At 42.0% G+C, this 25,862-nt stretch overlaps 1 protein-coding gene across 4 annotated transcripts in view; it reads left to right on the top strand.

The window, feature by feature from the left end:
- prss12 (serine protease 12) overlaps positions 1-25,862 on the top strand; it is a 43,468-nt gene extending 17,606 nt beyond the window's left edge. Inside the window, exons 8-15 of one of the 4 annotated variants that reach the window (XR_009796529.1) lie at positions 3,313-3,454; positions 11,418-11,623; positions 12,189-12,267; positions 15,020-15,142; positions 19,895-19,972; positions 20,059-20,190; positions 24,695-24,758; positions 24,942-24,994. Coding sequence is in view for 3 of the 4 variants with exons in the window: in XM_061830840.1 (XP_061686824.1) it covers positions 3,313-3,454; positions 11,418-11,623; positions 12,189-12,267; positions 15,020-15,142; positions 19,895-20,190; positions 24,942-25,273 (1,178 nt within the window). In the remaining variant the exon portion in view is untranslated. Of the gene's footprint in view, positions 1-3,312; positions 3,455-11,417; positions 11,624-12,188; positions 12,268-15,019; positions 15,143-19,894; positions 20,191-24,694; positions 24,759-24,941 lie in introns of all 4 variants that reach the window. The other 3 variants (XM_061830841.1, XM_061830842.1, XM_061830840.1) reach the window with 3 other exon arrangements.

The raw sequence follows: 25,862 nt of genomic DNA, 5'->3' as shown, positions 1-25,862 counted from the left end.
GGAAAATGGATAAATTTGATCAATTACGATGATTTTTTTTTTTGTTGTTGATATGCCCGGTGCATGTGCCATGTACACATTTTAATTTGCTAGCTACCTTACAGCTTGCCTCTTTGCTACACCTTGGTGCTCCCCCTGGCTGTCAATTACTGTGAACTGGTCCCAGAGAATTAATTTTTCAATTTAGCTTGCTGCAGCCGGATCAAAAATTTTCCAAAACTCGAGTTTTTGTGGTTACATGTCAAGTATGTCATGGCATTGGATTTTGTTGACGTGATGAGAGCAGGTTCTTTGAGATCCAAAAACAAGGAAACACTTGAATTAAAAGAGTCTTGTGTAAGCACAAGAAGCAACAATCCAAATAGAGAAAAAAACACCCACAACAGATGACACAGTACAAGGACAAAGACATGCTTGTAGCCTATCCCTTACTGTGACACTGTGGAGCAACAATCAGGTTTAACACACACTGTGTGAAACACGGTATCAACATTTGCACTAACAAAAAGACACACACAGACCTCCCCCACAAAACCACATAGAAACAGCCCAGACACAAATGATATGTCGTGTGTGGTGAAAAAGTATTCGCCCCTTAATGATTTTTTTTTTACATATCTATCAAACACGGAGGTTTCTAATCATCAAACCAATTTTAATATCATTCATAGAGAACCCAATGAAATACAAAATGCAGTTTTCAAATGACAATTCAATTTATTAAGGCACAAAAAATCCAAACCTTTCTGACCCTCTGTGAAAATGTAAAGCAAAGCAAAGCAAAGCAAATTTACTTATATAGCACATATCATACCCAAGGTAACTCAATGTGATTCACATGATTAAAATGACGTGAATACAAAGAAATAAAACATTTAAAATGGGAAAAAACTAAAAATGACAATAAAATATATATATTTAAAAATAAATAAAATAAATGTATAAGTAAAAACAGTGTACAGTGCAAGAAATATCATTAGAAGTGGAAATACTCTAAAAAGCATGAGAAAGAAAAGTGATTTTCAACCTGGATTTAAAAACCTTGACACCTGGGGCTGACCTCACCTCTGTTGGCAACCTATTCCATTTGTGTGCACCATAATAGCTAAATGCTGCTTCACCATGTTTGCTTTGGACTCAGTGCTAAACTGTTTGACCTGAGTCTGTCAATCTCAGAGCTCTACTGGGTTTGTATTCCATAAGCATTTCATTCATGTATTCAGTACTTAAACCATTTAGTGATTTATAGACCAGTAGCAAGTAATTGCCCCTGAATTTAATAACAGGTTGTACAACCCTTGGCAGCAATCACTGAAATCAAGCATTTTCAATAACGGTATTAATTTCATTATTTAAAAACTACTGCCCAGTTTCAGTGATGGTTAATACAGCAATATGAAGCTGCTCTTTAACCTAAAGTCTCCTCTATTTTTAAAGCTAAAGTACATTTATGTATTGTTAACCATGAATTTTCATATTTACTGTTGAAAATTGTGAAACATTACGATCTCAAATTGTAGTTACTTGTGCTCATTAACAGAAAAATCCACTGATCCTTTTTATTGCTCAAACTGGTAGAATGTTGCTCACTGAAAGGGAAGGAGTTGGCATTTAAAGGTTTCATGATAGTACTGAAGATGGTCTCTAGAGTGGATGTAATATTTTACACCATTGATTATATATTGTCCATTGGCAACCGCGGTCCAGGTTGTACCCCACCTCTCCCCTACAATCAACAGACTCAAATATATCTGTGACCCAAATGAGGATAAGCAATATAGAAAGTATATCGATGGATAATTAAATATTTTGTTCGTATTCTAACTGGTTTTGTTTATTTTGGTTTATGCTCTAACTGATTTGGTTGTTAGTGTGATATATACAGTATGACTCCGCATGTATGATTTCCCTTTTCCTCGCTTCACCGTTATTCTGTAGAAATGTTGAAAAATAACTTTCTTTGGCCTTATGATTGGCAAAAACAGCTTTATAGTTTGCTCTCAATGAACCCGATTTTTCTGATACCCTTTTACTATTTAAACATACCTGTGGACATCTTGATATAGTTCTTCCACTAAAATATTTTGTAGTTGTTATTGTTACTTTATTAGTATTTATACACATAGTTACAATTGTCTGGAACTCTGATTTATAAATGTACACCAGTACTTAACAGGCCAACACACCACCCAACATTCCATATCTTCAGTCTTGTATGAACATGTTGGTTACAGTTTTTTTTCAAATACCTGTACTGCAAGTAAAATAAAAGTGATTGTAGAATGACAACGAGCACCACTGGAACCAATTATTAAACATCGTGAAACATGTAGAATCTGTCTTTCTGTTTTGATGGCTTTCATTGACCAAGATACTTAAATTATACTTACTTGATTTCATTACATATAAAAGATAATATTGGGCAAAACAAACTATTGCTTTTTATCTTTTAAAGTACCTGATTGCAACTGAATTCATTGAAATAGGAATAAATGGGCTACAAAAAGAGAAGAAATGGGCTACAAAAACAAACAAGAAAGTGTTCTTTCAACAAGGATTAGTGTGGCTTGGCTCTGATGAAGTTTAAGGTGTCAGCTGAAACTGTTCGCAAGGTAGAACAAATTCTCTTTACATGAAAAATATTTTCCTAAACACAAGAAATCTAAAACGTAAGTTTTGTGTAACGACAGCGAAAGTTACTTCAATGTCTTTGTGTGTGTGTTTTAGTGTATTTATAGCTTGACATATGTTCCGAGAAAAGGCATACAATCTTTAAATGTAGACCTATGACTGCTTTGATTGATGCTCTGAATAAATAGTTTGAAGAAAAACAACAAGAGTGTGGGTTCAACACTAAAATAGTGAGAATAAATGTTTTGAAAAACAGATACAAACGCACATATAGCGCAACGTGATGATCTTCAGGTAAGCAGACAGGTACTGTGGCTGTTTCCTTTGTTGGAAACATGAGCGCACATCCCTTTATGCATGCTTTACTTTTTCTTCTCGACTTGTGGCTTTTCAAAAGCATAGGGTACTAACTAAATAGGGACTAAATCACTGCCAAGACAGTGTCTGAGTATAGTCAGTGTAAATTATATTTTTGTGTAACCTCATCCAAATCTTTAGGCGGCGGCTCTGATGGTGGGGTCATTACAAGTAGAGTTACAGCAGGTCATTGGGGGTGTGTGTTTGTGACTCCGGGACGCAATTGTGGATCCCTGCAACAGCAGTTACTTTAATGTCCCTTTGTGTATGTGTGCGTGTGTGTGTGTGTGTGTGTGTGTGTGTGTACATTTATGTGTTATCCAGGTGTCCCAGTGAGGCTCGTGGGAGGAGAAAGCCCAAGAGAAGGTCGGGTGGAGATCTACTTGTCTGGTCAGTGGGGGACGGTGTGTGATGACGGATGGACTGATCACGATGCTGAAGTTGTGTGTCGACAGATGGGATACAGGTATGTGGACAGGTGTGGGTGGCTGAAGCTGGTGCATTTGGTTGATTGGTCGCAACACGTATTATGGGTGTTGCTAAAAAAAAGCAGCAATACACATCGGATGTTTTTAGTCTACAGATACAACAAAGCTCATCTGTGTACTAAAGGAATAGGTTAATCATCATAATAGTTAAGAACAATTGTTCAGACGAGAAAAGTTGCTTGTATTAATGGCATCGCCATGAATAAATGAATGAAATTTGCGATGATTTTTGGGTGTGAGTCACCTCATGCCTGCAGTTTGCTGGGATAGACTCCAGCATAGGTGTGACCATAGTGAGGATAAGCAGTGTAGAGAATGGATGGATGGATGGATATATTTTGTTTAGAGCCCAGATATAAATCCAATAATAAATCTGCAGGGTGATCTGAATAGGGCTATTCACAAGAGATCTGCGATCTGGCAAGACATCAGGTACAGTATTTGCAATTCCACATGGCTGGAAAAGACTACGAAGAAATTGCCAAGCAGCTTGGTGAAAAAAAGGTCCACAGTTGGAGCAAACATTAGAAAATGGAAGAAGCCAAACATGACGGTCAATCTCAATCAGAGTGGAGCCCCATGAAAGATATCACTTCGTGGGGTCTCAATGATCCTAGAAAGGTGAGGAATCAGCCCAGGACCACACGACAGGACTTGGTCAACGACCTGAAAAGAGCTGGCACCACCGTTTCCAAGGTGACTGTTGGTTATCCACTAAGACGTCATGGTTTGAATTCATGTATGGCACGGAAGGTTCTCCTGCTTAAACCAGCACAGGTCAAGGCCAGTCTTAAATTTGCCAATGACCATTAGGATGATACACAGGAGTCATGGGAAAAAGTTTTGTGGTCATATGAGACAAAAATTGAACTTTTTGGTCATAATTCCACTAACCGTGTGTGGAGGAAGATGAATGATGAGTTCCATCCCAAAAACACCATCCCTACTGTGAAGCATGGGGGTGGTAGCATCATGCTTTGGGGAAGTTTTTCTGCACATGGGACATGACGACTGGACTGTATTAATGAGAGGATAACCACGGCCATGTATTGTGAGATTTTATGGAACTACCTCTTTCCCTCAATCAGAGCATTGAAGATGGGTCGTGGCTGGGTCTTTCAACATGACAATGATCTGAAGCACACAGCCAGGAAAACCAAGGAGTGGCTCTGTAAGAAGCATATCAAGGTTCTGGCCTAGCCAGTCTCCAGACCTAAACCCAATAGAAAATCTTTGGAGGGAGCTGAAACTCTGTGTCTCTCATCGACAACCCAGAAACCTGTTTGATCTAGAGAAGATCTGTGTGAAGGAGTCGGTCAAAATACATCCTGCTGTGTGTACAAACCTGGTGAACAACTACAGGAAATGGTTGATGTCTGTAATTGCAAACAAAGGCTACTGTACCAAATATTCACATTGTTTTTCTCAGGTGTTCAAATACTTATTTGCAGCTGTATCACACAAATAAATCATTAAAAAAATCATACATTATGATTTCTGGATTTTTCTTTTTAGATTATCTCTCACTGTGGACATGGACCCACGATGAAAATTTCAGCCCCTTCATGATTTCTAAGTGGGAGAACTTGCAATATAGCACTGTATATTTATGTATGTAAAAGTAAGTATAAATATCTGCATACTGCATGTATGTACTCTATATAAAAATAAACCTCGGTGGACATAGATGTGGATTTGTGAGTGGAGATGAACATATATATGTATGGATTTAAATGTTGCTAAAAACAAGACCATGCCAGTTTCAGGAATATCTTCTCTTTTAGTTCTTCTTTCATTCTCTTAAATTTTCATTTCCACTGTTTTGACTCAATTTTTTGGTAAAAGGATCAATAGTAAAAGCCTTGATTTCAATCTACACCTTTTAGTCTTTGTTTGATTCATATGTAAAATTTTGTATTGACTACTGATTTGTGGAATAATATTGCAAATTAAACTTAACTGAACTTAACTACTTTGACTTTGCATTTATCTGTGTAAATCAGCACCAAAACTGAGCATTATTATCTTAGTGAGGGTTTCTGATACTGCTCCTGCCTTTAAGATAATTGTACAGATATTGTACCTAATGTTGTAGCAAGTAAGAATATTTCTCGCTCCAGGCCTTCATAGGCTTGCGCAGTAAAAATAATGGAAGTCTTCTGTGAGCTGTTACATAGCAACGTAATCACTCTATGTGTTACTATGCTCCCACCTAAGTGAATCCAGAACGTCATCTTTGCTTACAGAAACCTTCATCACATCTTGGAATTGCCAGCTGTCTTACCGCCCTCCTTTTGTCTTTGTTTTTCATTTCTTTCTCACGGTGTCTCTGTTTTCACTTAATATCTCATCACATTGAGGTTTAAATTTAACAACAAGGGGTAACGTCAAATGTTGCTTTGAAGATACAGTATTGAAATGTTTAATCCAATACGTTTACTGTAATTTATTCACTTTAAATTGGTAATGCTGTACATCGTCCGTTTATCGATTTATCCGTTTTCTGAGCCTCTGATCCTCACAAGGGTCGCGGGAGCGATGCAATCTATCCCAGCTGTGCACCCTGAACCGGTTGCCAGCTAATCGCAGGGCACACAGAAACAAAGAACCATTCTCCAAAGTCCATAAACAACCATTCTAAGTCCCAGTCCTCAGAACTGTGAGGCAGACACTCTCACCAGTCACTCCACCAAGCCTCCGACATTGTTTTTAAGACCAAAATAAACAACCTCTTAGGGGAGTATATTGTGCTAAGTGACATATTATCTCATCTACACTATGTGCTATTTTCCCGCCCCTCTGAGATGCTGTCCTCTTTCCAATCTCAAGTTATTGTCGGGGGAATGCTGTCATAAGGACACAAAACTGTCTTCACTCTCCGGCAACACATGGCTGTGCATTTTCTTCCACACGCGTGTGTAGGTGAAAGACACATCTGGTGAGCATAAGCGTGAGATCAGTGGACCGTGTTAGAGGCACGTAAACACCAAGCTAGGATCATCGTTATGTCTGAAATAGAGTGTGTTGAAAGGTCATTAAATAACCAACTCTTCCCCAGTGGTTGGATTGTTTTCCCGCGGTGATAAAGCAGAAATGTATACAAATTACTGGATATACAGCCTCATCTTTGACCCAGATTGACCTGAATGACACAAACTGTCACACTGAGTCATACTGAAACTAAGAAGTCTAGTATTTTTACACTTCAACTGGGATTTGAGTCAGACGTTTTCCATTTTGAAATGTTTTTTTCTTTGCTTTCAATATGCCCATTATAAAGTACATAGCATCCCACATTTTTCAATATGTTTGCATATGTATGCATTATTTAAAACAAGCATTGTCCTTATATATTTTTTCTTTCCATTTTTGGGCAGGAATAGAGCTACATTTTGATGTAACTTTTTTATGTAACTTTACTGAACTTTACTGAATGATCAACAGAGATTTTTTTTAGGATGACTGTATGCAAACTGACTTCACTGGCAGTGAATGAATTAAATTACTTTTTGAGTTCCTCTGTTTACTCCCATGGTTAATTGTAATAGCGTTACATGTTGTTTTTGGACCCAGAATTTGATAAGCACCAATATGTATCCTAATAGTTTTCTATTGAAATACACACTGACACACTGTTTAGTTTTGCATATCTTGGCAAGTTGATATCAGCCCAACACACTAAGTGATCTTCCATATATTTATTTTCCCTTCCATAACCTCACTGATGACACAGTTATCAAATAGGATTAGTGACAGAATTCAATCATTTGCAAGAGATGGTTATCTATGATGGTGTACATTTTGGTGCTGATGCAGATTTGCAGTGTTGACAATGTCTGGATTCTGTTTAGATTCTTTCTAGCTTAGTCTGTTCTGCGAATTTACACTTCATTGTCTTCAGCTGTAATTTAATTACATTTTTGTTCAATGGATGTCACTGACAATGTAGCAGTTCACTCACCTCACTTGGATTCAGTTCCCCTTCAGTGATCTGTCAATGTACGATTTATTGTTTGTTTCTGTATGTCCCCTGTGATTGACTGGGGACAGGTCCAGCAAAATATTCTTATTCTCCCAAAGGCATTTATTCTAAGCCATTGTTACCTTTAACAGAATATAGTGTCTTGAAAAATCATTGGCTCCCTCCTTAAATTATTATATTTTTGAATAATTTCGACACTTTGAACGAAAACAAAGTTAAAGTGGAATTCCGGTGGTTTGCCTTAACATGGTATCCAATAGGTCATGTAATATGTACTCTATCTTGACAATGTGATGTTAAATCCTCTCTCATTTAATAGTGTTTTGAGAAGATTTTTATCAACAATTGTGAATTTTCAGTGGTGCTGCCATTTTCTCGAGTCACATGACCTACATGGCCGGATGTGACGTGATACGTGCCGTTCCAAATGCTCAATTACATGGGACACCGTTATGATCAGCGCTAATTTATCCTCATCTCATGAAGAAATAGCTGTATCGGTTGATCGGGAAGATGGAGGAATACTTCCATACAGATTTGAACATGTGTTTGTAAATAATGCCGCCGAGCGCCAGAGCCATGAGCTCGCTCCCCGACGAGCTCCGGAGCTCATCCCCAGCCGAGTGAGCTCATCAGACTCCGCGTCATTCCGCCCGAAGAACCATCCGAATTTTCAACATTATTGACAGCCAAGCGGCGGAGCTTGCTCCCCGGTCAGCCCCAAAGCTCGATTACATTACATTGAGCTTGCTCACGTATCATATATCAAATCCAGTATCCATCCATTTTCTGGATGTCGCTCATCCTCACGAGGGTCACGGGAGTGGTGAAGCCTATTGCAGCTATCATCGGGCAGGAGACAGAGTACACCGTGAACTGGTTGTCAGTCAATCATAGGAGTTCATTTATTAAGAAAAAAAAAATCATGGTTGCCTAGTCCTGTGTGAAAAAGTAATTTAATTTATTCTGTAAAATCACATTTGGTCAATTTTCATTACTAACACCCAAACCTGAATACCTCTAGACCTACTCAATCATAAAATCACTTAAACAGAACATGTTTGACAAAATCAAGTGGGACAAAAGCACTAAAAAAGGTGCAAGAAAAATGACATGATACAAACAAATTCAAACACACTCAAGAAAAAAAAAATTGACATCTGTCAGGGAAGTCCAAAGCCATTTCTATAGCTTTATGATTCCACTGAAGCAGGGAGAGCCATTAAATTATACAGCAGTGGTAAACCTTCCCAGGAGTGGCCAGCCTACAAAGAATAACACGAGAGAACAGCAAAGAATTATCCAGGAGGTCACAAAGAAAATCAGGACAACTTCGATAGAACTGCAACCCTCCCTTGCCTCTGTGAAGGACAATGTTCATGACTAAACACGAAAGGCCTTCTCACATGCACTTATTTAATAATATAAAAGGACCATCCATCACAGCAACCAGAGTGACCATAATGCCAGGTGCCGCATGCCCAAATAATGAAGTGTTGACGTAGACGCCTATGAGTACATGACAAGAAGGTTGAAGAATTCTGTAATATGTACTGTATGCACCAGTTCTGCAAAGAAATTCCCAGAATTGCTCATTTTGAGGAGATGAACAGCAGAAAAGAAAAAAAAAACGAAAATGGGTAGACCTCATAATAATGCCTTGTCAGTGAGCTACAATTTCACCGGGACTGCTTTGAGGTTTATAAACCAAGTACAAGTCCACCACTCCACAACACAGAAATCACTCCAACAGCCCTTCTCCCACTGGAAGACCATTCTGTCGTGAAAGTGAAATCACTTTTAAAACAGAGCCTGTTTGGATTCGAGGTTTGCATCGCTGAGCGTCAGATGCTCTCTACATTGTCGCCCCACTCCGTTTGACTGAAAATTGGAGATTTGCCCCCTCAGTACATACGCAATGAATGGAAAAGTCAATCGAATTGTCTGAAAAGATCTTATTTAAAAGACATTGCAAAAATGGCATCTGTGGTAGAGTTCCAGGGGAAAAATACTGCTGAACAAAACTAACGTAAAGGTTTGTTTTACTTTTGCAAAAAACATCTGCATGATCGACAAGAAACTATGATATGGAATGACAAGATAAAAGTTGTTTTTCGAAGGAATGTGTTTTGTTGCAGCTGATGTAAATGTAGCACAGCATTTCAGGAAAAGAACAGCACACCAACAGTCAAATGTGGTTTTCATCTAATTATCTTGGGCTGATTTTCTCCTTCAGGATCTGGACAACTTGCTGTGATTAATGAAACCATAAATTCTGCTCTTTAATAAAAAATTCTAAAGGAGATTTTATGGCCATTAGTTTGTAACCTGAAGCTCATTTGGGTTCTGGAGCAGGATAACGATCCAAAACACACCAGCAAGTCAACTTCTGCGTGATTTAAAATCACAGAATCAAATTTTTTCATCGAAGTCCAGACTTGAATTTTATTGAAATGGTGATGTCAGCGTAGCTCGGCTGGTTCTCTAATCCTTGCCGGACCTGGGCCGTGAGAGCCACCAGTTCGCCGCTCTGCCGCTCTAACTCCGCCCCCATTTTGCGCAGAACACCTTGTGATTTGGCAGCCCCTCGTCCCTCTGGGCTGGAAGCTTGGCCACCAGCTGCGGGTCTGCCGGTTTAACTGTTGCCGGTGAGGAGTGAGTGGACGAGGACAGCGTCTTTGTTGCCGCGCAGCAGGAGGCACACAGGGGCGCCCGGCCTGGACGTTTCCACTGGCCACCACGCGGAGGACCCGGGTAGATGGCCAAGCGAGTTCCTTTAAACGGGTTGGAGGACTCGGACCTACCGGGCGAAAACACACAGGAGCTGGAAATGCGGGGAGGTCAAACAAACTGACTGGGATTAAAGATCGGGCAAAGAGATTCATAGTCGAAATAATCCGAATTGTAGTCAGGCAGCCGGTCATATAAATCATGGTCCTCCTCGTAGTCCGAAAAATCAGAGTCCAAGAGAATGTGAGGTTCTGGATGGGTTGTGGTCGGGACGTATTAATAGCTTGCTGGCGGAGCGTGTGACACGGAAGCGGAGAACGTCATGGAGCCTACCCGGATTGGACAGGCTTGGTCCTCCGGCAGACGGTATACCTTGCATCGGTCCCAGCGATGCGGGGTCTTTCCTGCTGGGTCCTGTTTTGGCCAGATCGTTCTGTCACGACACATCCACACGGAGGTAGGACGCAAATGCAGGAGTACACGGGAGACGCAGAGGTAATTCAAGAAAAACGTTTATTGTTACACGGTCAGGGATTGGGCATGCAGTCAGGTGCAGCAGCGGTAGTCAGGACGTCGGGCATAGAGATCAGGTCAGTGGGCAGGCAGGAGTCGGTACACTGGAGATCGATCAAAGAAGGCAGGAGCATCAAAGGAGTCAGGCTTATGGGGTTGGTTGGAGGACAGGCGGAGGTCGGTACACACAGGAATATGATCAGAGATACGGGAGTGCTGGAACAGGCCATGAACCGCAACGATCTCGCACCGGACAAGTTGTCCCCATGGTCCTATATACACCGGGACCAATCAGCCAGCATGAGGCGCTGGTGTGTGCCTCCCAATCAGCGCGACCGCGCGGGCACCAGCGCAGCCAGGGCTAGATCGGCAGGATCATGACAACAAGTTCTTGAAAGTGTTTTCTTTAGATTCAATTCACAGGATGATTAAAATTAATTATGACACGCATCTATGAATCCTAAAAAAATCTCATTAGTATCTATTTTGAGATGGTTGAGGTATGTGAGGTCAACCTTTCATATTTTCATCCATCCATTTCCTCTTCCTATACTGTACAGGGTCTAGGAGCAATCAGAGAGCACATAGACAACCATGACCACTCACATTCACACCACCACTGAGTCATGAAAGTCAGATTTCAGGTCTACTTTTGTTAAAAAAAATAACCCAATACGTGAATAAAAGACTTCAACATTTCAATTTGTCCTCTGCAGTGGCCTGGCCAAGGCCCGTGTGATGGCATACTTTGGTGAGGGGAGGGGGCCCATTCACGTGGACAATGTGAAGTGCAGTGGTGACGAGCGCTCCATCGTCGACTGCATCAAGCAGGAACCCGGCACACACAACTGCCGACACAGTGAGGATGCCGGAGTCATCTGTGACTATGGTGAAAACCATCCTGGCCAAAAAGAAGTGAAAGGTGAGTCTGTTAGTTCGGTGTGTTTCTCTTTTCTTAAAAAGATTTTAAAGCAATGTGTGCGCCCCGTGATTTATTGGTTTAGCCGACATGTGAACTGAGTGTGCACAGTCTGTCATGTCCTGTACTGAGAAACTAAAGAGCCAAAATAAATCATCGTGATGGTGGTGTACTGTAAATATGGCATGTCCAGATGGTGAAATAGACCTTTTCTATGTTATTGCTTCACCCTGTCAATCACACATGGGGACAACTCACATAGCCGTTGGTTTCCTCCACATTACACTAGCTGTGGACACATTTATACCCTGTAGTAAGTCAACACCATTTGGGTGATGATTTACCTCTGAAAGAAACCCAAATTTTCTTTGTAAGTAATCATATTCCTTGGATATCCCAGACCGCTGTTAATCATAAAAAAGATTGATTTAGATACTTAAGTAGTAAAGCATGTTAACTTTTTAATAAAGGCAACAATCAAGCCTGAATTTATGGTTAAGCAATTACCTTTGTCCCAGACTTCCTCACACATATTAATAGATACATATCTCTCATCTGTCTCAATCAGCTCCTGTGAATCAGATTTGCGGCTTGCGGCTCGTACACACTCGCCAGCGTCGAATAATCGGAGGAAAGAACTCTCTGAGGTGAGGCCACAATGTGATGAAGAGATTTAAAGGTCCTGTATTGTGGCTATTTACCGTAAAGCTCCATAGATAGACTCTCTAATATGGAGTTAGAATAAAAGTGTCCATTTCATAAAACCACCTTAGTGTCCACAAAAGGCCCAACTGACAGGTATTTCTGTTTAACCCTGGAAAGCATGGATCATTTTAGTTCATATTAATTACAGAGGCACCAGAGATTTTCACCTTATAAAGTCCCACATACTATATTTGCAAAAGTATATTGGATATGGAACGCCTTTTCTGTTTCAATAATGCAATGGAAACTACAAATCCCACACAGAAAGCAAGAATAGATTTTTATTATACTTGGCAATAAGTGTGAGCAGTACAATCCAATGGCTTGGAACACACTGAAATAAAGATACTTGGATTAAACTAGAAAATCTAGACATTTCCCGTTTGTGTTCACATTGTCATGATCCTGCCGCTTCAGCACGAGCTGTGCGGCTGCGCTGATTGGGAGGCACACACCTGTGCCTCATGCGGCCTGATCATCCCCCGTATATATAGGACCCGGTGACGACTGGTCCTGCGCCAGTTCGTTGAGCTTTATGTCCCGTTCCAGCACTCTCGTATTGCTGACTGAACCTGTGTGTACCGACCTTCGTCCGTTCTCCGACCAACCTTGTAAGCCTGATTCCTTGATACTTCTGCCTGCGCTGATTGTTTCCCCGTGTACCGACTACTGCCTGCCCACTCATCTGTTCTCTTCGCCCGACGCCCCAACAACCGCTGCTGCACCGGACTGCCTGCTCGATCCCCGACCTCGGCATACAATAAACGTGTCTCTTCTTGAACTACCTTGCGTCTTCCGAGTTCCTGCATTTGGGTCCTACCTCTCGTTCCGATGGGACGTGACAGAACGAACTGGCCAATACAGGACCCTGCAGGAAAGACCCGGCATCGCCGGGACCGACGCAAGGTAGACCGTCTGCTGGAGGACCAAGCCTGCCCAATCCGGGTAGGCTCCCTGATGTCCTCCACTTCCGTGTCTTACGCTCCGCCAGCGAGGTCGGGGATCGAGCAGGCAGTCCGGTGCAGCAGCGGTTGTTGGGGCGTCGGGCGAAGAGAACAGATGAGTGGGCAGGCAGTAGTCGGTACACGGGGAAACAATCAGCGCAGGCAGAAGTATCAAGGAATCAGGCTTACAAGGTTGGTCGGAGAACGGACGAAGGTCGGTACACACAGGTTCAGTCTGCAATACGAGAGTGCTGGAACGGGACATAAAGCTCAACGAACTGGCGCAGGACCAGTCGTCACCGGGTCCTATATATACGGGGGATGATCAGGCCGCATGAAGCACAGGTGTGTGCCTCCCAATCAGCGCAGCCGCACAGCTCGTGCTGAAGCGGCAGGATCATGACACACATAGAATAATTAAGATGAGATCTGCACATTATCAGGACTGAATCACTCCTAGCCTGTCGCTTACCAAGCATATAAATCCATGGATGACGCAGTCAACATGGGACTACACTTTAATCCTGGACCACCGCAATGGTGCAGGGATGCGAGGATCCTGTTCATGGACTTCAGTTCTGCATTCAATACCATCATCTCTGAATACATAGATTTCTGATGACGTCACCACAGTGCCAGGATTCCCATATCTGCCATCTTGTGTGTCACTACTGGTAATTGGAAACCTATCTATTCCTCACGACCAAACTTCCCCAGCTTTGGATCTCAACTGCCATTTGGCACTAGATTGAAAGATTCCTGGTGAACAGGACGAAGAGGTGTGACTCTGGGGAACCACATCATCCACACGCACCTTCAGTACCGGGACCCCTGAGGATCTGTCCTCTCTTCGCTGTTCTTCTCATTCTGCACACAGGAGAACCCTCAATACACCCAGCTCTCAAACACGTGAACTTTACAGATGACTCCACAGTATTCCATCTCATCATAAACTGTGTCAAGTTGGTATATTGACACGAAATTGAGTGGCTTGAGTAGCTGGAGCTGACACAACCTGAAGCTGAACAGGCTCAAGACTATAGAGATGATTGTGGACTTCTGGAAACATCCTCTGCCACAGCTGCCCCTCACTCTGTCCAAATGTCCTGTGTCAACTACTAAGACATTTAACTTCCTTGGATTTCCAGTCTCTCAGTACATGAAGTGGCAGACAACAATCAACTCCATCCTCAAAGAGGACCAGCAGGATGTATTTTTTGTGGCTTCTCGCCTGCCAGATTGTCGGTACCGCCCTACCCACTCTTGAGGATTTGCACGCTGCGAGAACTAACACGAGCATGCAAAGTGCTCTTGGACACTCCCGATCACACCTCTTCCAATTCCTTCCCTCAGATCGGCGTTCGATCAATGATATCAATCAAGCAGACTTTCCAACAGCTTCTATGATCTTGTCATTAAATTGCAAAAGGACTTAGCGCCATTTGCACAACTGTAATTATATCCGCATTACCACATAACCAATAACTTTTATTGCTAAGTGACTCCCAGTACTTTCTTTTTATGTTTTTGCAGTATGGCCTTGTATTTTGTTTTTTGTAAAAACTGTCTATTGTCATACTAGAGCTCCTCCAATTGCCGGAAACAAATTCCTTGTGTGTTTTTGACATACTGAGCTAATCAAGAGGTTTTTGATTTTGATTCTGATTTCACACAATTGACACAATTCTTAATTCTCCATTAGCATTTGTAGTCACTTGTCTATATTGGTGGACTTATACTTGCGCCTTAGGAGTGGCTGGCCATGGCAGGCTGCGATACGTTTGCGGGGGTCCAGAGGAGACGGGAGACTGGTGTGTGGAGCAACTCTGATTGACACCTGCTGGGTCCTCACATCAGCACACTGCTTTAAGAAGTAAGTGCATACAGCAGATTTATTTATTTCTGCACATGGACAAGCATATTGGGGCATAGAAACATCTAATTAATGTAAATGAATAGTAAATAGAGACATAGAGACAAGTCCCTAATGTGGAGTCATTCATTCGCCTGACTTTTCCCACTCAGTGACGGTGCAAATGTTTTTCTATTTCTATATGTGCCCTGTGATTATGTGGCACCCAAGTAGACTGCCTTTTACCCAATATCAGACGAAAAAGTCTTCAACTCCCTATGACCTGAACAGGATAAGTAGTATATTAAATGGATGGGTTGCTCTAACGAGACATGCTTTTTTTCTCTAGTATCTTGATTAAAATTCATTTTAAAGTCAAAATTAAAAATGGATTCATAATCATAGACCTTATTTAACATCCATACGTTACACTGGTTTACATTTATTTGGAAGGGAAGGCATATTCTGTGTTCTGTGTTACATTTTTTTTTTTTTTTAATTAGGTCAACTACAGATACAATTAGCAATTTCAGTTCACACTTGAAGAGTGGCCAAGCGCTTAAGAAATCATATATATCATATATATATAGAAATTAAGATAATTAATAATTCAAGGGCTAGGGCTAATGAAAGTGTGGAAGACACCGCAATGACGGCCCAAGTGCAGGGAAGCAGGGACGCAAGACAGGAGTCCAAGAATCTCAAAAAATGAGACTTAGTTTGAAAAAATATCTAACTGAACGAACATTCCAACAACCAAATAATCAATGTAACAAAGACAAGCTTAATTAAACCTAAGACAGAAACAATATGTGGCACAGAGAGACAATGGCATGGGCACATATCAACAGGACGTCAACAATCAACTACGGAATGGAACAACAAGAACTGAAAGAAACCAGGATCAACACACAGATTGACGAAACAATGAGGAACACCTGGACAAGACAGGCGTGGCTGGAAGGATCGGATTGCTAAACGCAAGGGAGGAGATTAAATGCGAACAAGTCGACGCAGCTAACAAAATGAGGACACAAGATATGGAAAACAGAAAAACTGAAACAAAACTGAGACCATGACAGTACACCTTTTTGAAGGAACAGATTCCAGACATTCCAAAACGAAAAAGGTCCCCAACCCATGGTGGGCAGAAAGGGGCCTGGAGGAGGGCATAGAGTCAGTCAGTCTGATAGCCGTCTAGGCCACCCAATGTGAGGCGCTTGGCTGGGCAGTTCAGGAGGTTTCCCAGGACGCCAAGCACCAGGGTCTTTACAGTTCATGATGACAAACCCAATAGAAAATCAGGAGCCAGGCAAGAGGAACAGGAGGCAGCCATTGGATGAGTGCTGCTGGATGAGCAGGAAGAGGTGGTGGCCGCTGGACAAGTGTCATTAGCGGGGTTTGCCACTATTGGAGCAGGAGTCAGCCATTGAGGAAGCGGCCCTGCCGAAGCAGGTGGCAGCTGCTGGTGAAGCGCTGCTGGAACAGGAGCAGGTGGCAGCTGCACACCAGGCATCGCCAGAACAGGAGCAGGTGGTGGCTGCAGGTTGACTGCTGACACCAGAGTAGGAGCATGTGGTGCCTGCTTGTCCAGTGCTTCTGCCAGACCAGGAAAAAATGGCCTCCTGCAACTGCCAGGTAGCAGGAATGGGAGTGTGCCGCAGTTGCCGGGGAACAGGAACGAGGTCTGCTGTTGCTTCTTCAGCCTGCCGCCATTGAGGCTTGGTAGGAGTGAGTATGAGAGGGGCAGAGTCCACAGGAAGGTGAACTAGGAAACGCAGGGTGTATGGAACGAGGTGAGAAAAATGGCAAGGAACAATGTGACTCGGGGCTGTTTTGGATTGATGTCACATAGGTGTGGATATAGGTGAAGAAACTGGAGAAAAGTTAAGTGACTTAGGAAAAGTTGGAATGAACTAGGAAGACACAGACCATTACTTGGGCACGCCCACTGGCCACCAGGTTGTGGTCCCAGATAGATGGCCTAAAATTGACTTGGACTTGTAAAACGAGGGAAGTAGCCAAAAAAAATCAAAATCTGAGGACTGAAAGAAACCAGGAAGTCAAATACACAGAGATTGACGAGACAACAAAGAACAACTGGACAAGACACTAGTGTCTGGAGGGAGCTGACTGGTCGACACAAGGGAGGAGTTTAAACGCGAACAGGTGGAAACAGCTAGCAAAATGAGCACACGTGACATGGAAACCATAGAACACTGGAACCATGAAAGCAAACTGAGATAATGACAAAATAAGTAGGGCTTTTTAAATAAAAGTTAAATATACACTCTAACAGTGAGCAAAAAAAAAAACACATAAAAAACGTGACAAGAAATTAGGAACGTCGTGTTTCTTTCCCCATGAATTAAACAATGGGTCTGCCTCGTTAAAATACTTTGCAAACAAAGACTGGAAATTTTACAATGTAACCCGGAGCGTATGACATTCACCCACTGCAGAATGAATACTGAGTTGCTTTCTCATCTCTCCCCTCCTTTTCTTTCCACATGTGATGGTTTAAATGTTAGTTTACGACTTGGCATGTCATTTATTACAGTACTATCATTGGTTCCTGTAGCTTTAAGAGACGGCCAGATGCCATTTGGCGTCCTTACAGCTATCAGATTGTCTCTATTTATATTTTGTGACTGTACAGCTCAGAGGCTGCCAAGTCTAACAAAACTTCAGGCCATCTTAAACAGGAAAGGTAAGTTGGGCATGATGGAAAGTTAATATCTACTGTATACCTGACACCAAACACATTAACAGATGGATGGAGTGTGTGTTTATAAATGTATTTAGCTAGCTGGTCATTCTGCATGAATTGTTACACTCTCTTTTTTTTTTTTTTTTCTTTTTACACTGATACTTTTGTGCTATGTGGGTCTCAAAATAACCAGTTCTTTTTTCTGCCAATCACATTTTTAGAAACACCCAAACACGTTAACAGGTGAATAGAAACACTTCATCATGTGGCCTTGTGACTCAGATTGTATCATAAACACAAGCCAACAGAATGACAGATTGACTGCTTATCATTCGGAAATCTTTTGCTGGGATTTAACAAAGCGCCATTAAAAGAAGATGTTTGGTAACTTTAGATGAATGAGAATAAAAAGTTCTAAATCCAGATTAAGTGTAGTTTATGAGGTTAATCTGTTTAAAAAAATATGCATTAATGGCGTGTGGGGGTTGCACGTGGATGACTGGTGAGCACATCCATCTCACAGTTCTGAGGACTTGGGTTCAAATGCAGCCTTGCCTGTGTGGAGTTTCATTGGTCACTCTGGTTTCCTCCCGCATCCCCAAAACATGTGCATCCATGCCAAATTGCCCATTGGTAAGAATGTGAGTGTGAATTTACATGAACCAACGGTGCACAGGCGGACCCAAATGTAGGACTCCTAGACGAGGACATGATGTTCAAGGCGGGATCCAAAAAACAAGAAACAATGTCCGATAACTACAAGACAATTAAAGAGCATAACAAACGCATGACTGGACTATAATGGCGCAGTGGCAGAGTAACCCTGGATGCAGGAAGGCATACTTAACAAACTGCCAAAACCCAGTGACAAAACTCCAACTTAAATACATTGTCTAATCATAGTGCCTCATGTGACACCGCTGTGACCAGCGGCAGGTGTCAGAGAGGAAACTGCTTGGAGTGGTGGCCAGGCCACGCCCCTCTTGGCCGTGGTCCAGTGTTGCTCATGACAGAGAAACAAACAAAACAGAACAAAAAAAATGACCCTTGCGGGGGGCGGAAGGGGACAAACCCCGCAACTCCACTCCGTCTGGTGGCCTTCCAGGCAACCCAGTACGAGGCGTCCGGACGAGCAGGTCAGGAGGTCGGCCAGGATGCCAAACACCAGGGTCACTACGGGGCTATTCGGGAGGACGTCCTCGAGGAAGGCAAAGGCGAAGTAGGAACTAGGCAGGAGCAGGCGACGGCTGCAGACCAAGATCACCCAGGATGTGGTCATGAGCCGGCCGTGGGTCGGTCGCCGCTGGGTTTTGGCCGTGAGGCGGCCGGGGACCAGTCGCCACTGAGTTCTGGTCATGAGGTGGCTGTGGAATGGTCACCGCTGAGGACAGGAACGTCAGGCAGCCAACGAGCCTCCGCCGCCACCTGGGCAGGAGCGTGGGGCGGCTGACGAGCCTTCACCGCCGCCTGGACAGGAATGTGGTTCAAAGGAACATGGTTCACCTGAAAGTCGATCGCGAAGGCAAAGTGGGTGTAGCATGACAGCCAGTCAGTTGCCACCGCAACGTTGGCTTGGCTCGGTAGTGGATCGGTGGCTACCGTGATGTGAGCTTGGCTTGGTAGCGAGTTGGTTGTTACCCCAGATAGCTGGGATATACCCCAGCATACCTGTGACCCTAGTGAGGATAAGCAGCTCAGACAATGGATTGAGAGTGCATGTGAGCTGCATCTCTCCATGTTCTGTATTACACATTGGTAACTTTGTTATTCAAAGCACTTTCACCTAGCCATTGGCCAAAAATGGAATTTCAAATTTCATTTCATGTTTATGACTTTTGTCACAAGATTGAATGTTGATGGGAGTATAATTTAGCTACATCCACATTCGAAACAGCAACTGACATTTATGTACATTGTTTGCATTTCTGAAAGAGTCCAATGCATCACAGTATTTTTAATACTGTATTATGTTGATATGATTTATCAGTAGCTTCATGAGAACTCTTCAGAATATCAGGAACAGTTGGCACTATCACGCTTCTTATCCCTCTATCTGTGCACAGGTACGGAAACAGCACCAAGCAGTACAAAGTCAGAGTGGGTGACTATCACTCCCTTGTCCCTGAGGAGCACGAGGAGGAGTACGGTGTTGATCAGATTGTAATCCATCCAAGTTACCGCTCCCACAGCAACGATTATGACCTGGCCTTGGTTCGGCTGTCACCAGGGGCTGTGGGTCACACACCAGGAGAGTGCTTGTCATTCAGCCGTCACATCCTTCCCGCCTGTTTGCCCCTGAGGAAGGAGAGAGCGCTCAAACAAGCCAGCAACTGTCACATCACTGGTTGGGGTGATACAGGTGAGCTTGTGTGTGTGTGTGTGTGTGTGTGTGTGTGTGTGTGTGTGTGTGTGTGTGTGGGTGGGTGGGGGGTTTGAAGGCAGAGTCCCACTGAGGTGCAGAACAAGCTGGGAAACAGTTGCAGGTGACAGTTTGTTGTCCCTTTGAAGCCTCTCATAGTGGAGCTGTGTCACACACCTTAAAGTGGATGTTATCCAACACCAAGAGGTGTTATCCCTGTAAGTATAACAATTAGAACATACCTTGCACAAAAGAAAACATGATGTACTGTAGACCAGGGACATTGTAATATTTTTTTACATTTCTTTAACCTCTTTTAACAGAGGGTTTTGAAGCTGCTAAACAAACTACCTTCAAATGTGTGTTAATCAATGGCATTAAAAATGCCTGTGTCACATAAATAGAAAATATATAGCTTCATATCAAATACAGTAATTGAAATGTTACAATAGCTTCAAGTCAATTGTAACAATTCCCTGGTTTGAAATATAATGTTGTTAAATAAAGATCATATCAATGAGTAACAGCTACTGAAAATTTTTTGTTCCTAACTTTTTAACATTTTGTGTTTTTGGAGAGTACAGTATTTAAACTACACAAAGTTACTTAACATCTGAATATTAATGCAACTGTACAAAAGGTGCCACTACCACTTTTTAAGGTCAAACTTATTTTGTCTTTAGTGACTCGTCTGCTACATTTCCAGTGCCATTTTGAGAGGTCTGTCGGCAAATACTGCTGTTTGTTTAAACGTCTTTATTTTGGTAAACCTTGAACAACATTTGAACTAAAGTGAAGTCAAGTCAATGTTTGTCAGCTAGAGACTGGCTTTTTGAGTGAGTGGAGCAGTGGCTGACATGGTAGGTGCAGGAGAACCTTGGCCAGTAGCTGAGCTTGTGGCCTAATGAGATGGACCCGGACGATCTGTTACTTGTTACTTGTGAAGGTTGCAAACTTGCATACCTCAAATGTTGCTCGATTGTATGACCAATTTTTTTTCATTTTTTTTTTTAAAGAATCTTTACTGTATGCATGTGAGTCAAATTCAATTAACATTGTATCAGGAAACATTTTATAGATGTTACAGCAAGTCTGTTATAGCGGTCCCATTAGCAGTAAGCTAGCTTGTCTTACACCTAAGAGCTAAAACACTACCACAAACCATCTGAATGAAATATACAGTAGCTTTCAGACACATAATCAATATGACATACGATTAATGAGTGCAACTACAAAGCAGGCAATGTAATCACAAAAATAATTAGTGTAAAAAAAAACTCATGACAGAATTATGTATTCCGTCAAATATGTCTTTGCTTTTCCACATGTGAATTAAGGGCTGAATTAAGCATGCTCTGGGTGAATCAGAGGATTATAACCTTTTCTTGATTGGAGGTATTGCAAGTTTTCCAAGAGACCTCTTACAACTGTCCTTGGTCTCACCTACTGTAAATGAATACATAAAGTAGTTTCCAATACTTAGCTATTTACGCATTGACCTATTTATATTTTTTTCAGTAGAACGTATCCCCTGCTATTGAAGGAAGGAACTATGTTTGAATGATACATCTCATCATCAATGTACTGTACGTATGGGGGGGGGTATATCTGCGTAGGTTGCCAATGGGCATCATGGAAAGTGATACATCTTTGAACATGTGCATTTCCAGCGTATCAGTGGAATGACCTGGAACCACACGCAGGTGATGCTGAGCCAAGAGTCGAACATGGGATCTGTATACTTTGGTGCCCTCCTTTAAAATCCATATAGTTATTACTTTGATATGAGGCCATCAAAATCAGATAGTAAACTGTCAAGGAATGTCATTATGTATAACATGTTGCTATATCATTCTTCCAATATAACAGGAATCTGGGGTGCCACGGTACTCCTTCATAATTAACAAATACAGAATGGGCCTTACCCTTCCCACAACATTTTTTTTTTGGGGGGGGAGGGGGTCACATTGCAAGAAGACTGTTGAACAGTAGTGAACTCTGTCAAGATGTATTATAGTCACCATATGAAAGTCATAGTATGCAATCTGTTAGTCATGATTAAATGTCAACGGCATCGGTTGCTGCTTTTGTTGCTCCCTCCCCAAAAAAACAAAAACAAAAAGATAGAAAACAGCTGAGTATAGTGGTTGAGTGCCATCTGTTTTATTAAATCCATGTTTGCTTGAATTATGTGTGTAAAGGGGGGAGGGTAAAGAGGTGTTTTATTAGTTTGCTTAAGAGCTGTGACAACACTCTTTAAAGTATCTCTTGTACTGAAGAGAAGTGACACTTTGACTTAAAAGAACAAAATGTCTGCTGTGCACAAGTGTTTGAATTTCCCACTTTTGCATCACTCACACTAAGAAACTAACACATATGTAACAACCCCTGGACATACTGTAACACCCAAGTCATGGAAAGAGTCTGAGCTATTTAAAAACTTTTGTTGCTCTGCCTGACTGCTTCATTTTTTACAAGCTTGTGGGAACACTCTTGGAAAGAGCCTTATCAATTTTCAATAATGTCCAACTTCAAGTTTGTGTCACGACCCATCGGAACGGGAGTAGGACCCAAATGCAGGACTCGGACGATGCAAGGTAGTTCGGAGACAAATGTTTATTATTTCATGGTCGGGGATCGGGCAGGCAGTCTGGTGCAGCAGCGGGAGTTGTGACGTTGGGCAAAGAGAGCAGGCAGGCAGGAGTCGGTACACAGGAGAACAATCAAAGCAGGCAGAAGTGTCAAAGGAGTCAGGCTTACGGGGTTGGTCGGAGAACAGGCGAAGGTCGGTACACACGGGTTGTCGATCAGGGATACGGGAGTACTCGAACGGGACATGAAGCTCACCGATCTGGCCAGGACCAGTCGTCATGAGGGTCACATAAATACACAGGATAATCAGCCCGCATGAGGCGCAGGTGTGCGCCTCCCAATCAGCACAACCGTGCGGGCACCCGCACAGCACGGGCTGGAGCGGCAGGATCATGACAGTTTGTTGCGGTTAAACGGTAAAATTGGTACGTTTATTTTCAGTCCAGGAAAATTTCCCACGGAAAATCTGGATTTTACTATCCATGATAATCTCAGGATTATTATGGATAGTATTGCTTTTAAACTTGGTCTTTCATAATAACACCCCTCCTGTCAAAAAAAGGAATCCTATATTTTTTTATCCATCCTTATTTTGATGTAGCTGGGTTTAAAAGTCAAGTCAGATGCTCTATGTATGGTAGTTGTTAATGGTTGTCCAATTTTAAATAATTATTTTAATACTGTTTTCCATTACATTTTCCTCATTAGGTAGTCTATGAGGTGGAGCTTATCCTGGCCTGACTTTAATTGCATTGATCACGCAACAATCACACGGGACGTAAGCCAAAGAAAAAAACCCAAAAACATTCACTCTCACACATAAGGGACAATTGAGAGTATTAAAAAAAAATTAAAAAAACAACAGACACAATTTTGCAATGTGAGAGGAACACAGAATACCAAGGGAAAAACAATGAGAACATGCATCTTTCACAAAGGAATGCCTAAACTGAGATTCAAACACAGAACCTCCCAGCTTTTAGACAAAGGTACTGACCACTGGGACACCGTTCTAGTATCATGGTAGTAATCCTGTATTTTGAAATATACCTGTATCCGATGTGACATGCTTTAAGACCTTGGCTTCAATCTCACATCTCTAGCATGTTTTTAGCTTTCTTCACATTTTCTTTGGCGTCCTGTAAAATGTGTCTAGTAGCTAGTTTAAAAAGCCAGTTCACTCGGCGCAGTAGGTAAAATATTATTTCCAACAGTTAACATTAACAGAGTATTTTATGATATTTGACTTATAGCAAGATTTTATTTTTCTCACTTGACAGATAACAGGCAGGTCAATAGGTGCAGTATATACTTTTATTCTAACAGCTAATTTAATTTAAAGCATTGTTTAATGCTTTCATGGCAGTTATAATATTGATTTTGACATATCAGTTCTGACATGCTTTAGTAGCTAGGCTCATAGGTCTCATCTTCTGTGTACAACACATTTTATTCACTTTAGTATAAAATATGAGGTGACTGATGCTATAAATCAGGTCAGAAGGTTGAGTTGTTGGAATGGTCCTGATTTGCCTTTCCTTTTAAGGAACCCAGAAATTCAGGCCAGTAGGCGCAGTATGTAATGTTTTTTTTTGTTATGGTCGTAAAACTTTCTAAGAGTCTTTCATATCATTACGGCAATAGTTATATGTACTTGAACCTCGGTTAAAATAATTTTGAGGGGTAGTGAGTTGCACATCCACCTCATACTTCTGAGGTTTGAATCTGGACTCTGGCCTTCCTGTGTGGAGTGTGGATGTTCTGTCCATGGTTGCGTGGGTTCTCTCCAGTTTCTGTCCATAATCCCCAAGCATGTTTGTGGATTTATTTCAATACTCTAGCAGTGTTCACAAGTGTGAATTTGAGTGTGAATGTTTGTTAATAAGTATTGCAATTGGCTTTTCCAATCAAGGTTGCCAAAAGACAGCTGGGTTAGGCTTGATTGCACCCCAACCCAGGGACAAGGGGTCTCGAAGGTGGGCAGATGTTTTTAGCCTTTTCTTCACTTTGATGTAATGTTTACAAAGCAGAAACACGTGCAATTTGATGCAGAAAAGTCAAATTATTACATTAAAAAATGGACAAAGTGTTAGTTAAGTGTTTATTGTAACACAAATGAAAAGAAAGGGTCTGAAGTGCACTTTTGGACTTCTCCACAGGCCGCTCATACTCCAAGACCCTCCAGCAGGCGCCGCTCTCCCTACTCCCTCGCCGTCAATGCCAGCAGTACTTTCATGGAGCTTTCACCAGCCGCATGCTGTGTGCCGGCAGCCTGCAACAAGATAGGCGTGTGGATAGTTGCCGTGGTGACAGCGGAGGGCCGCTAGTGTGTGAGCGTCCCGGAGGGGGCTGGGTTGTTTATGGGGTCACATCGTGGGGTCACGCCTGCAGGACGCAGCAGTCACCTGGCGTCTACACCAAAGTGTCTGCCTTCAGCTCCTGGATACACAAGGTGATGACACATCATGAGAGAAAACATAGAAGCCGATAAACAAAAGTGACCTCTCAGTCTCCACACTGACTTACCTGGTTGGTAATGGGGGTCACACACATGACCAAAAAAAAAAAAAAAAAAGACAATAGCGGCCTTTATGCCCCATAAAAGCATGTCTTTGTCATAAGCCTTATTGAAACACATTCCATAGTACTGTCTCTGCAATATTGTGACAAAGATGTATTTTTTAATGGTCTGTGTTTTGTAAAAACATTTTGTACAAGTGAGTCATAAGATTGTTTAAAGGGACCACCCTTTACAAAAGCATGCATGCGTGGAATGATTGCATTGTTGTTTTTCCAGATTTGCACTTCAATTGAATCTGCTTTTGTGCACCCTTGCTTGACAAAGCCAAACACGTCATTTCATTCTTTTACGGTTTTAAATTTGCGGTCATATTTTTCAGGTAGGAGTCTGTCACGCTGATATCAGAATATATCAGTGTTTCTCCTTAGAAGGGTCAGATGTGATTAGGAATTACAGGAAATAATATTTCTACTGTTGATTTTTACAAATTGATTTCCTGTTTGCCATAATTTCTTGTGCTACGAGATATTAACAACAGGTGGAAAATCTGATACACTTG

This window comes from Syngnathoides biaculeatus, chromosome 9 (assembly GCF_019802595.1).
Source record: "Syngnathoides biaculeatus isolate LvHL_M chromosome 9, ASM1980259v1, whole genome shotgun sequence".
Lineage (NCBI taxonomy): Eukaryota > Metazoa > Chordata > Actinopteri > Syngnathiformes > Syngnathidae > Syngnathoides > Syngnathoides biaculeatus.
Note: the sequence above shows the minus strand (reverse complement) of the source record. Positions and strands in the feature narration are given on the sequence as shown.